Raw genomic sequence first — 14,002 nt, 5'->3', positions numbered from 1 at the left:
GTTTTTTATTGTTGGAGACCTTTTAGATAAAGTTGGTTACATCTAGACCTTTGTTAAGCACTTTCTGCGTAGAAACCATAGAGAAATTAGGGCTTATTAAAGACTGATGGCTGCTTATATCTAGTTTTGATGAAGACTGAGAGCATACAGAGTCCTTATTTCTGCTCATAATTAAAACATTGTCTGTCCTTTCCCCACCCCCTTCTGCCTTAGCTTTGTTTTCCTGTTGAGAAAATTATGGTCTCAACTGGAAATTCAAAGGGCCTTGCTGTTTGGTGATAGCACAAGAAGTTCCTATATCAAGGAAGCCTGTTTTGACAGTTCTGCTTAGATATGCATGGCAGCAACTCTTTAGAGAGGCTTACAGTCTCAGAAATGACTCTGTCAGTGTGGGGTGGAATAGCTTCCCTTTCCTTTGGGGCCAGAGAAGGAGAGACACACACACACTTGACGAATGTCTGGATAGACTTGTCTGTATCCTTCAGTCCTAAGGGACTGAGTGGAGAACTTCATCCTTGAGTGTACAGAAGAGGTAACAGACCCATAAACTAACAGGTCTTTTTTCCACTGTGTACAGTCCTGTTGAAGAAGGAGCACACAAAATTTTATGGTGGGCCAAAAAAAACCAAACAGTTTTTTCCTTTGTCTTGTAGTGTAAGAGCTAATGGGAACTTAAAAAAGAAGTCAGTGTAGACTTTGTTGTTGTTGAATTGTTGGCTAATGTTTGGAATTCATTGCCACAAGAGTAGTGTTTATTTCCAAAAGTGATTTCACAAATTAATAAAAGAAAAGGTCTATCCAGGCTATTAAACATGAAGTTGTCCTGCTGTTTCCAGGAGGTGGAAGTTGGAAAGAGACCAGGGGAGTACCAGTAGGAGCTTCTCTAGTCAGTTGATGTTGGCTCCTGTTGGATGTAGGATGTTGAAATGGAGGGACCTTTGATATGATTCCGGTTACTTATGAAGTCATTAGGAAATCCAAGATTTTCAAATATCAGTAATTTTATCGAAATGACAAAGCTAATGACCAAGAGCTATGTAATTTTATCCCTGGTTATTGTAAATTTTTTCCTCTCCCTGATAAAGGTCTGGTTTATTTTGAAGCAAATCAGATTTTGTTCAGCCTTTTGGTAAAACTCTTATGTGTTCTGCCTGTAGGTGCTAAAAGTGGATGGTGCATATGTTGCTGTGAAATTTCCAGGCACCTCCAATAATGCAAACTGTCAGAGCAGTTCGAATTCCGATCCTGATCCTTCTTCTCTCCTCCAAGACTGTAGGCTGCTCAGAATAGATGAACTGCAGGTATGTGTTTGTGAAACATTGAGAAAATAATCAGTATTTTGAAGTGTCAGCACTATGTGTGCTTAATTGCAGCTTAAAATTTTACATCTGTTTTCAGGTCGTAAAAACTGGCGGAACTCCAAAAGTTCCTGACTGTTTTCAAAGAACACCCAAAAAGCTGTGTATTCCTGAAAAAACAGAGATCCTAGCAGTAAATGTAGATTCAAAAGGTAAGTAGGGCTGAGCCTGTGAGTCCATATCTGTTGGTTCCTTTATTACCTGTCTCTCATCCAAGTGGAAAACACCTACTTTCAAAAGGACATAAACAGGTGCTTCCATTGATATTAGTAATTTCTTGAAAGTGCTTTAGTTAGAAGTTCTTTTACTGGATGCCATCCATAAAACACATTTACTTTTTTCTTCCTGTGTCTTTGAAGGAGTGCATGCTGTTCTGAAAACTGGGAACTGGGTTCGATACTGCATATTTGATCTTGCCACAGGAAAGGCTGAACAGGAAAATAATTTCCCTACTAGCAGCATTGCATTCCTGGGTCAGAATGAGAGAAGTGTTGCTATTTTTACAGCTGGACAGGTTTGTGGTTTTGTGTCTCAATCATTTAACCTCACTGCACTTACTTCTGTCATCTTTGAATGAGATGGTACAGCCTTCTGTAAGGCTTTTCTGGCAAAGAAATAGTTTTTCAAACAGGTTATGAAAAACTTGCTGCTAGCTTTAATATTTTGAAGGCACAAGGGGAATAGCAATCAACTTATTTAAGCACATCTTAATTAAACTCTACCTTGAATGTAAAAAAAAGGGGGGGGGAAAGGTGACAGAATGGTTCTTGGATTAGTGTCAGCTTGTTATCTAGCTGTGTTTTGGGACGGGGTCAGATAAAAATCCACTTTGGAGAATAAATGGAAATACTGACAAAAAAAATTAATCTGTATTTGAGTGAAAATACAGATTCACTAAAAATGATTGAGATTTTGTGCAACTCTTCCACAAAGATTATATACTTTGTTTAGGATAGTTGAAGGAAACAGTTTTTGCAAAATAACTGAATTTGAACGTTTCATTTCAATATATTCGACTTTATTTGGAGCATTTAAGTAAGCTAAAAGTATAGGTTCTGCTTGTTTCACTGGTAATATTAATTAATGAATGTATATCATAAGGAAGATACTTCTAGTAATATTTATGATGTTAAGCACATTTCAGGCATTTGCAGAAGGAATCTCATCTCTTATGTTGCACCACTTGTAATGATGGGAGTCAATGACATAAATGAGAATCTTCGGTAAACTGTTGTAATTGTTGGCAGTCAAAAACAACTGGATGTTTTGGGAAGGATAATATTTATAAATTGTGGAGACATAATGAAACTTTTTCTCCCAAATGTAGGAATCGCCTATTATTCTTAGAGATGGAAATGGTACAATCTATCCAATGGCAAAAGATTGTATGGGTGGGATACGAGACCCTGACTGGCTTGATCTTCCACCTATTAGTAGTCTTGGAATGGGTGTTCATTCCTTAACAAATCTTCCTGCTAACTCGACCATCAAAAAGAAAGCTGCTATTATCATTATGGCTGTTGAGGTAAAGTATTTTCTCTGCCTACTGAATTATGTGCTTTTTTTTTCCTCTTGCTTTTGTGAAGTTATGCTTAAAGCAGCTTCCTGTTTAGATGCTGATTTGTATTTTCGCTATTTGAAAGAAACTAATTTCAACTGAAGACTCTCTTAGAAACATGGAAACACCAATAAATTTGCTAAGTGAAAGATCCTTTTTGGGCAGTGCATGACTTCTGTATCAGGCTTTTAATTAGTAGGGCTTTTTTAAGCATTGATTTTGAAATGGTTACCTTTTCATATCTGCTAACACTGTGCAGTTTTATTTGTCTCATGGGTGCACAGTTTTTCTCAGGGATTCAACAACTTGTTTTGGTTAGATCCCTGAGAATGCAATACATTTTCTTTTTTTTCTTTTTTTTTTTTTTAATCTTCTATTTGGACCATGCACTAGGAAACTAGGAGAGGAAAGTGGAGGTTTTTTCACTTTAATCACCTGTAGAGTTCTGTCTTTGTCAGTGGTGCTGTATGAGTAGTCCTGCTGTGAATTTATATGTCATACTTCTAAAATCTTGTCGGTGATTTGGGGCAGTGCAGTTAGATCTGCTGTGTGCTCTGCTGCCACCCCGAGGTATTGTGTACCTGTCAGACTGAGTTCACAGTGAAGTAGTATTCCATCATTATGGAAAAGCTGGTTGTTTGTGGGGTGAACCTCCCAGACTTTCAAGAGCTTCGAATCATTCACTTCCCAGCACATAAATCACTTGTTTAGAAAGAACTGCGTTAGAACTCGTTCATGTAGATCCTTAGGCTTTTTCAGTTGTATTACTTTTCCCATGTTACATGGAGCTATGAAATGGAAGTAATCTATCTTAAAAATCCAACTGTGAAGCCAAATGAATGCTTTTGTGAGCCTGATGACTTCTGCTGCTCCGTTCCTTTTGCGTGTCTGTGCCTGAATGCATACAGCTCTGTTTTTAACAGTGCTATAATTGAGATGATGCATGTTCTGAACAGCTCCTGCACTAACTTCCAGCCAGTGTTGGAGATGAAGACCTTCCTGTTAATTTCAAAATGTGAAGAAAATCAGAAGTATTTATGAAGCTTATATCTACCTTTTGTGCTTTACATTTCTAAAATATTTTATTCTTTTGAGTACAGAAACAAACATTGATGCAGCACATTCTTCGGTGTGACTATGAGGCTTGCAGACAATACCTGATGAATCTTGAACAAGCAGTTGTCTTGGATCAGAATCCACAAATGCTGCAGACATTCCTTGGCCATAGATGTGATGGAAACCGTAATATTCTGCATGCTTGTGTATCTGTATGCTTTCCAACCAGCAACAAGGAAACAAAAGAGGAAGAGGGTGAGCTCAACAATATGAAAATACTTTGAAAATAATCTTTTCATGAATTTTCAAGAAAATTCATTCAAAGGGCTGCATTCTTCATATATGGGTGTATTAAAATGTGTCTTAAAATGTGTATTAAAATGTGTCTTGGCCTTTCAAAGGTGCTGATGCAACATTTTTATTACTCTAATAAGGTTTTATAAGAATTCAATAGTTAAGAGCACTAAGCTGTTTTTATTGATTGTAAAAGCTTCCGACATTCATACATTAATTTTAGATGAAAAAAGTATTTTTCTACCTTTGTATCACTGCTATCCCCTTTATATAGTAAAATTTATGAGAAATGGTATTTAATATTTTTGAAGTGTTCTATGTGTTAATACCTTCAGTTAGCAGTGCTGCTTGTCATTGACATGTATTAAGAAATGTGGAAGAATGACCTATTAATGCCAGTTATTGAGACCATTTAAAAATGTCTGTTAAATACTGTTATGTAAAAAGCATGTTAACAGAACAAGGTTGCTAAGTCAAGCACTCAAAAGTTAGGGAATGGCAGAATTAAGTTTACCCATGTGCTACACATGGGTATGCATTGTGAAATGGTCTTTAATTACACCGTCATACTATTTTTTCCACAGGACTACCTCATTCAGTGCACAAGATGGACGGTGCTCACCGAATGGGTAGCTATTCAATATTTCTTTTTATCCTCATCATTCAGTGTGTGGCCCCATTCCTTACTCTTGCACACCATACAAACCCTGCACTGAATAATGAATGAACTTCCTTGTGGGATTTTTGTATGGTGCTGTCATTGAATTTTAGTCATTTATAGACCTTAATTGTTCCTTGTATCCCTATTTATAAAGTGGGGGTAATGCTGCAGCTTTCTCATCTCTTGGTTGGAATTTTATTATAGCTTGAAGTTTTTCTGTGTTCAAAGCTATTAACTAATTTTGAGCATTCTGTTTGAGAAGCTTAGGGCCTGATTTTGAGTAGGTGTTACTTCAAAACACTGAATTCTAGAACTGGATTAATTGTAGTTTTAGTTGTGCTGGGAATGTTAATTATTTCTGTGGGTCGGGCACCTTTTAGGTGTCCATAAATGAGTAAAATGTATCACAATCATCTGTAAAATCTTGTTTCACAAAGTTCTGTGTGCTCATAGATGTGGCAGAAATAGGTTCCAGTTTTCCAAAGTGATGTTACAGTGTTTCCCCCCTCCTTCCCAAGCTGTTGCTGCCTTACTACACTGCTCCCTAATGTTGCAGCAAACAAGGCATAAACAGCTTGCTCTCTGTACAACCCTTCATCTTCAGTGTGTCGTCCATCCTGTGCACTGACTGAGGCAGGGGTCTTGTTGCTGGGTGCAGGGCGGGTGGGGCAACAAAACAATCTGAAACAAAAAACCCAAACCAAAATAAGCAAACAAAACCCAACTGTGTAACTGAAGATTGTGTTACTATAAGCACACAAGGAAGTTGAAATAAGGATGCATAGGCAAACTTAATCTGACTTTTCCTAATTTGAGTGCTTGTCTTTGCAACCTTGACATTTTTTTCAGTAACTTCATTTGGGTGTAATTTAACTTTTGGAAAAATGAAAAACATGAACATGATAGACTTGTAACACTCCTCTGCCTCTCTCTTTTTTCGTCATAAAACTTGTCCTTGAAGGAGATTCATCTCTTTACATTCAGGTCACATTTAGCTTCCACTGTAACTGTTAGTGATGGATATTAGGACAAACTTACTTTCTGTGTATCATCTGGAGGGCAGTGGTGACTTATGTTACTGTCTGTGAGTTACATGGTCGTCTCTTGAACTGTAAAAGAAGTTTGATTTAGAAGTAAAGGCTTCAATTCCAGACATACAGATGTAATATTTCTTAACAATTTCAGAACATAGTGCCACTTCCCAGCTAGTACCTGCTTGAGATTCTTCACTCTTCTTCATAGACATTTCTTCATAAGTGCCAGAAAGGAAATACTGAGGTCAGGGATAAGCTTTTTTTTTTTTTTTCTCCTTCTCTCTCAGATCCTGTGCCTAGTTTTGCTATACCTCCTGCAGTGTTGGATAAATGATAAATGAATTGCAGGAAAAGTGACCCCAGACCTGCAAATCTGGGGGAAGGCTGCTCTGTTTCTGTGAATTGGTATCTTCTCAGTCTTGCCAATAGAAAGGATCTTGGGAAAAGCATGTCCAAAAGAAAGTCCAAAGCATGCGAAATCATTAAAAAGTTGTAATACTAAATCTCAGCTAACATCACTGAACACATAAAAACTGTGAGGGTTTTTTGCCTTGAGAACTGGGACAGATTTAATTAGACAATAGAATAGCAAATTGCCTGTTAAAGCCAAAGCATTTACAACTGATGGTTCTCAAAAAACAAATGCTAATTTTGCAAGTGGAACAGTGAAAATTCAGTTACAGATTACTTTCTCCAGAACAGGTGAAACCTCTGTTGCAGAGAGTGATTGTATTGCTTGAGGGATCACTCTCAAGAGCTGTGAACCCCTTTGTGAGGGGTCTGGAAGTGATGGGTCGTGAATTATGAGAACTAGTGGATCTGAGAAAGGAGTACGGCACAAGTACAATAGCAGTTCACTTACAGCTACGAATCAACTTGTAGCTAGGGGCACAAGAAAAGTATTCTCTCACTGCTAAGTGTTTAATAGTTATCTGCTTTGAGTAGTAGGTGATTTTTATCTAAGAGGCCTGCACATGCTTGTGAACAAGCAAAACCTAGGATCTCTTTTGCTTCAGGTAATGATGAGTAGAAAGATACAAACATACTGTACAGCTGACACATGCTGTCAGATTATCTTATTCTTTCATTCTTTGAGTGAAAGATACTAATAGTACTTTCCTACTCAAAAAAAAAAAAAAAGGGAATAAAAGGGAGCTATCCAGGCCTTAATACTGTCAGTGGTGAAAATAAGTGTGCAGAGTAAGGTGACTCTCAGTTTGAAAAGCCTTTGAATGGAAAGTGAGTACTGGCCCTTGCAACTTTGAGACATTTCCTGAAAGAACGATCAGAGTCACTTTAAGGACATACTTTTCTTTATTCAGAAATACACCTTTTCCTTCTAGTTTGCACCAAAAACTGGGTTTTTAGAAAAATATTGTTCTGTATCTCACTTGACAAAATTCAGTCCACATTATGAGTAGAACCTGTAGGTGTTATGGTGCTTAGAGTTGTAGACGTTGGAAGAAGTGCTAGCTCTTTCTGATGTAAATGGGTTGTACTGCTTTCTTAAACTCATAGCACAGTTCTCCTAAGCATGTTCATACATATGTATTACAAGCCCACAGATTTGCATTCTTCATGGATGCTCATTGTGAAGTGTGGTTTGTTTCTCCTGGTCTGGTATTTGGGTGTGGGTATTTTTTGGTGGTTTTGTTTGTTTGTTTTTGTGTGTTTTTTTCTTCATTGTTGTTTTTTGCTTGTGTTTTGTTTGTTTTGTTTTCTTTGTTTTTATCATTGTTTTTGAAGCCTTGACTCACCAAGTGTCTGGAATCAGCTACAGGATAGGTCCTTGTCTGTTGATGATACTGAAAGCTTGTACAGAAACATTGTTAAGCTCATCCAAAAGAAAAAAAAAATACAAACCTAGTCTGTCTCTCTAAACATTAAAAAAAAAAGATTAGTGACTTTTCATTTTTTGTACTCCTTTCTTAAAATTTTCCCAAGTAAAATTTTAGCACTGACGCTTTTTTAATTTTTCAGAAGCAGAGCGCTCTGAGAGGAACACGTTTGCTGAAAGGCTCTCAGCTGTGGAAGCTATTGCAAATGCAATCTCTGTTGTGTCAAGTAATGGTCCAGGAAATAGGGCAGGATCATCAAGCAGCAGAAGGTAAACTGAGTAATGCTTTCTTCTTCTTTTCTGTATGCTAATTTCTGTATTAACTACCAATCTGTTTTTAATTGTTTCCTTCAGTCCAGTTTAAGAATGGGCCTCTGTTGCTAGCTTAAAATCAAATTTCATTTCTTTAAGCACCAAACTAGAGTTCTAGTGGTTTTTTGAACCCTTTTTAGTGTGAGAACTAATAGCGTGATATTTCTAAACTAATTCTGTTTTCTGGGGTTGATGCTTTGTCTGTCAGTTGTGAAGTAGAAGTGTTCCTCCTTGTGGGGAAAGGGAATTTGAAGATAAGCTCTAGTATTCTTTGCCAAGAAGTATTAAGTATCACAGAACTACTGTGATAGTGCCCAGGTTGTTTTAAGAGAATTTCTGAGGGAGGTAGTCACTTACGCAGATAAATAATACTGACACCAATATAACACTACTGGGGAAGAATTTGAGTTGATTCATTTCATTCTAAGCAATCATTACATTCCTTAAAAAGAAATTCTATCAAGACCCATTTTTTAATCCTATCATTAACCTCTTCTTGTACTTAGATTTTAAAAAGGAGTAGCAACAAGAGCAAATCCTTGCAAAAGCTTAACACTCCCGGGAATGAGCTTGGGCCAAAAGGAATGTCAGGTAGCAGTAAGAATGCCCATCAGCTGCTGCCTGCAAGAGGCAGTGCTGTGGTGCCTAGGGGTGTGTTCTGGGCTCAAATCTGTCTTGAAGTGTTGCTGAATGACTCCTCTTCCAAGGCTAAAACATTCTGATGCAATGAAATGTAATGAAAAATACCGCTTGGCTCATCATTATTTATGCTGAAGTAAAATGGAGATAAGAGGAGTTTGGTTTCCTTTTTCAGTGTGAAGTTCTTCTTAAATATGTTCTAATTATAAATGAAAATGAGAGTATTTCTGCCTTGGTTTTGTATGTAGCTTGAGATTAAGAGAAATGATGAGAAGATCCTTGAGAGCTGCTGGATTGGGCAGACATGAAGCTGGTGCCTCATCAAGTGATCACCAGGACCCAGTTTCTCCACCAATAGCTCCTCCCAGCTGGGTTCCAGATCCTCCTGCAATGGATCCAGGTAAGTCTGCTCATATATCACCTTAGACTGTATAAGGAGAGATTTGATAAAGGAACCAATGGCTTTTAAGGTGAATAACTTATTTTAGTCTCACACTGAAATCTGTCTAATGTCATTGAGGTAGCAGGCGTTCATTGAGATAGCTTTAAGAGTTTATTGAAGACTTAACAGGTGTTTTTAAATCCAGTATGTGTCTTTTCAATGCTGGTCTCAAACTTCTAGGAAGTCTCCTTTGTAATGCTGAGTTACGTTACGGACCTAGGAGTGTGGCCGTTTGTGGGAAAGATTACCAGTTAAATACAGAAAACCTGCAGTGTGTTAGACATTGCAGCAAGAGCGTGTTGTTAGGGATGTTTTTATGTATTGATATACATCCTGCTGTTCTGTTTACTGAAAGATGGTGACATTGATTTTATCCTGGCCCCCGCTGTGGGATCTCTTACCACAGCAGCGACTGGCACCGGCCAAGGACCCAGCACCTCCACAATAGCAGGTGAGGACATACTGCTTATTTAATTATGCTTTAGAACAAAAATTATCTTAAAAGCTGTCTTTGCTTGCACAGACTTTCTGCATATGAAAATGCCTCTTATCAGATGAAGATTGGATTGAAGCAGAATTTCTCAAGTGTGCAGAAAGTAAACGAAGCACCATACTATGTTTTACGTAAAAACATACCTGGGGAGTGACAAATATGTAAAACTATGGTAATTAGCATGAAATTGGGATTACCCTCTGTATTTCAGTAATGTAATTTGGAGCTGAAATTTACAGTACTTCAGTGAAGCATTGCTGAAACCACTGAATAGTCAAGTTACCAATTATTCACCCCAGTGAATTACTCAATGACTCGATTTTAGCAGGTAGTAATTTTTTGAGGAAAAGCTTTCTCTGCAATTTTTTTTCTTACTACAGGTCCTTCTACAGAACCGTCTGTAGTGGAATCAAAGGATCGGAAGGCAAATGCTCATTTCATACTGAAATTGCTGTGCGATAGTGTTGTTCTACAACCTTATCTTCGAGAATTGCTGTCAGCTAAGTAAGGATTTTCATATGAGTTCTCACTATCCTCTGTAATGTTATATTACCTGAAATCAATTACATAGAAGCCTTTTTAAAAAGGTTTCATAAAGGCCTGTTAGTTAAAATTGCTAATGTTAGAATACAGCTGTATTTTGTCCTGCCATCCTTTAAAAGTATGTCTATTTCACAGAAGTACAGTAAATAAGAGTGCTTATTCACTCAGTGGTTTTTCTGTTTGCACAAGATCAGTATTGCTAAGTTTTCATATGTTTGCATCCTATGTCTCCTGTTATAATGAAAAAATTCAGTGTTTTAACTTGTCTGTTGGGGTTTTTTTTGCTTAGGGATGCAAGAGGCATGACACCATTTATGTCAGCAGTTAGTGGCCGGGCATATCCTGCTGCAATTACAATTCTAGAAACTGCACAGAAAATTGCTAAAGGTACAACAGTTTTAATAATTGTTAGTGTGTGGTTTCCTTCTAAACTTTGGCATGTGTGCAGAGTCATTATTAACACTGTAGATTGCTGCACGTTGTGGAAATTTTGCTATTATGGAGTATCTTCCTCTCTTGTAGTTAGTATATTGCAGTAGATTTCTACGAATATTATTGCTTTTGTGTTCTTTGTAGTCTTTTCAGCATTTCATTGCTTTATAAACCAGTGGATTAAAGTATTATTTTTTGGTAGCAGAAATGTACCACATGGAACTACTTTCTTGAAATTGAAAAAATATGGTATGATACAGTGATATGCCAAGATAGATCCTGTTCCTGAAAAGACTTGTATACAAACAAATATTTTGTGACTCTCTTTTAGTGTTGGTATTTAATTTTTTAGGAGAAATGCATGAAACTGAATTTAGGGAAAAACTTAAACACATTAGACCTTGTCACACCACAGTTCTGTAGGACTTTGTGTGGGACAAGAATATTCCTCTTAAGAACATGGTCTATAATCCTTCAAAATGATGATTTAGTGAATTTAGAACTGGGGAAGAGATAGTGGTTTTGTTTTTCAGTTAGGAATTTGCAGTGGCTTCTTTTAGAAATAATGTGACAAGCAAAAAGTTTTCTCAAAAAGCTGTAACGGGTTTTATTCAAACTTCTAATTCTGTATGAGATTTTTGTAATGGCAGGCATCTGCCAAGAATGGATTCTTTTGGTGGGTTTTTTATTTTTTGGGGGTTGTTTTTAACACGTTATTCTATTATTTTAGCTGAAGCAACTTCCAGTGAAAAAGAAGATGATGTGTTTATGGGAATGGTTTGTCCTTCTGGGACAAATCCAGATGACTCTCCGTTGTATGTTTTGTGTTGTAATGATACATGCAGTTTTACCTGGACTGGTGCAGAACATATTAACCAAGTAAGCTTTTTTTTTTTAAGCAAATAGGAACGTGTTTCAACCATGTATTGTGTTAGTCTGCTAATCTGATTTTTAAATTACTAATTGCATTGTTTAAATTACCGTAACACTTAAGTCTGGTGTAGTTACTGCCTCCCCAAACTGCTCTGTAGTCTCAAAGCTGACTGTGTTCCTCAGGACATGGTTGTTACTGGGTGTGGTTTTTCCCCTCTGGCTATCTTTGGCAAGAATTTTGATGGACAGAGCTCTTTAAAAACACTGAATATTCTAACTTAACAACTAAGTTTCACTTTCTAGAACTGACCTACTTATAAGTTTAGGCATCAATTTAAACAAGTGCAGTTTTATTGTAACCTGGAATACTGTGAAATTGCAAGTACTGTAAGGAGAAAACTATGCATAATTTTTTTTTTTCCTTTTTTTTTTTTTAGGATATATTTGAATGCCGAACATGTGGCCTATTGGAATCACTTTGTTGTTGCACAGAATGTGCAAGAGTCTGTCACAAAGGACATGACTGCAAGTAAGTGTTGTGTTCTGTTTCTTATAATTGAATCAATATTTTGTGGTTTCCTCTGTTTACTGATACTTAATAAACTTTTCTGTTGCTTGAAGTGTTCCAAACTTAGAGAATAGAAGATTAATAAAATAGTTTTGCATCTACTCTATAAGATTTATTTAATAAGTCAGAATTAAAAGAGTAACCTGAAGTGGTTTCGTACTTTCCACTTTGTAGTGTTTCGAGTAAATGAGTAATTCTTAAAGTGCGTAATATGGTAAGAACATTATATCTAACTAATACTGTGTTTTCATTTTGGGTGCCCCCCCTTAGTTTTATGAATCCTGATGACAGATCATTCTTGTGAATTTTTGGAAAGAAGTGTAGCATATTCATCTTTTAAAAATCAACTGTAACAAAGGGAAAAGTGAGCGAACAATCAAAAAATCTCAGATCAACCCAGCCCAAAGCTTTGAAGCTGCATGTGTTCTGTGCTGCTGTTACAGTGTGTAAAAACTACAGCATTTGATATCCTAGCTATAATAAGCTAACAAATACTGTTATAAAGATATTCTCAGCATTGTAACAGTTACTGAGATTTTACTGCATGTCATGAGTATTTTCAGCTTAACTTTCTTGGATGGAGGCTATTTTAGGGAAGAATAAATGATCTTGAATGAGTTTTACTATGGCAGTATGAAAAGCTTTGTTGTGAAACTGCCCTCTTAAGATAAGTGTAGGAAACATGGATGACAAACGTCATGTGCTGCCACATATAAAATCTGTATTTCTCTTTTTTAAGCTAGGTTTTGGCATTTTGCTAGTATCAGAAACAAAAAACTCCAGAAGGAATCTAAGGATGTATGCTAATACCCTCAGCTTGTGTGGAAAAGATTTTGGTACATTAGTGAACAGTGTTGCAGTTCACCTTTTCTATTTCTTGTAGGCTCAAACGAACATCCCCAACAGCCTACTGCGATTGCTGGGAAAAGTGCAAGTGTAAGACACTAATTGCTGGACAAAAGTCTGCTCGCCTTGATCTCCTTTACCGTCTGCTCACCACCACAAATCTTGTTACCATGCCAAATAGCAGGCAAGTTCATATTAGCATTGACTAAGGAAGAATTTTAAAAATTATTTTTGTAAATATATATGGTATATTGTATTTCCACTAACAATTTTTTTCATTACAGGGGAGAACATCTGCTATTGTTTTTAGTACAGACAGTTGCCAGGCAAACTGTAGAACACTGCCAGTACAGACCACCTAGAATTAGGGAAGATCGTAATCGTAAAACTGCAAATCCTGAAGGTAAGAGCTGTTTCAGTGAAATAAATGACAAACTCCACATTTCAGTACCTCTTTCTTATGTTGGTGGTTTTTTTTATCTTTTTAGATTCTGATATGCCTGATCATGATTTAGAACCTCCTCGTTTTGCCCAGCTAGCTCTGGAACGTGTTTTACAGGATTGGAATGCCCTGAAGTCCATGATCATGTTTGGCTCCCAGGAAAATAAAGACCCGTGTGTATCTACAAATAGTTGTCGACATAAAGTTTGATCTGATATTTGAGACCTGCTGACTGATATAAATTTATTTCCCTTATTTTTATTTTTTCCAAGTCTTAGTGCAAGCAGTAGGATAGGTCATCTTCTGCCTGAAGAGCAAGTTTACCTTAATCAGCAAAGTGGAACTATTCGCTTGGACTGTTTTACACACTGCCTTATTGTCAAATGTACAGCAGACATTTTGGTAAGCACTCTTAGCCATGTTTTACATAGGTTTTCTGAGTGATACGATATTGTAAGGTATCTCAGGCCATGTGCTTGGAGACCAATTTGAAACTAACTTCAAGTTAATCTTGGTTTTGTGAATTTGTACGGTTATGACTGTGATCTCCCTTTGAGTCTTAATCTCTCTTGTTTCATGCTTCAAAATTACATACAACTAATAGGTTGTAATGA

The 14,002-nt window shown here is 36.9% G+C and overlaps 1 protein-coding gene across 9 annotated transcripts in view; it reads left to right on the top strand.

Annotated features, from left to right (window-relative positions):
* UBR5 (ubiquitin protein ligase E3 component n-recognin 5) overlaps window positions 1-14,002 on the top strand; it is an 82,459-nt gene that overhangs the window by 45,957 nt on the left and 22,500 nt on the right. For 5 of the 9 annotated variants that reach the window (XM_039549997.1, XM_039549998.1, XM_039549992.1 and 2 more), the window contains 17 exons: window positions 1,158-1,301; window positions 1,399-1,510; window positions 1,718-1,872; window positions 2,686-2,883; window positions 4,017-4,227; window positions 4,851-4,895; window positions 7,942-8,068; window positions 8,998-9,149; window positions 9,547-9,642; window positions 10,065-10,188; window positions 10,517-10,614; window positions 11,390-11,538; window positions 11,970-12,061; window positions 12,984-13,130; window positions 13,231-13,349; window positions 13,435-13,561; window positions 13,661-13,790. In XM_039549997.1, coding sequence (XP_039405931.1) covers window positions 1,158-1,301; window positions 1,399-1,510; window positions 1,718-1,872; window positions 2,686-2,883; window positions 4,017-4,227; window positions 4,851-4,895; window positions 7,942-8,068; window positions 8,998-9,149; window positions 9,547-9,642; window positions 10,065-10,188; window positions 10,517-10,614; window positions 11,390-11,538; window positions 11,970-12,061; window positions 12,984-13,130; window positions 13,231-13,349; window positions 13,435-13,561; window positions 13,661-13,790 — 2,226 coding nt within the window. The remainder of the gene's footprint in view (window positions 1-1,157; window positions 1,302-1,398; window positions 1,511-1,717; window positions 1,873-2,685; window positions 2,884-4,016; window positions 4,228-4,850; window positions 4,896-7,941; window positions 8,069-8,997; window positions 9,150-9,546; window positions 9,643-10,064; window positions 10,189-10,516; window positions 10,615-11,389; window positions 11,539-11,969; window positions 12,062-12,983; window positions 13,131-13,230; window positions 13,350-13,434; window positions 13,562-13,660; window positions 13,791-14,002) is intronic. The other 4 variants (XM_039549996.1, XM_039549993.1, XM_039549995.1 and 1 more) reach the window with 3 other exon arrangements.

Source organism: Corvus cornix, chromosome 2 (genome assembly GCF_000738735.6).
Source record: "Corvus cornix cornix isolate S_Up_H32 chromosome 2, ASM73873v5, whole genome shotgun sequence".
NCBI lineage: Eukaryota > Metazoa > Chordata > Aves > Passeriformes > Corvidae > Corvus > Corvus cornix.
This window is presented reverse-complemented; position numbering and strand designations above follow the sequence as displayed.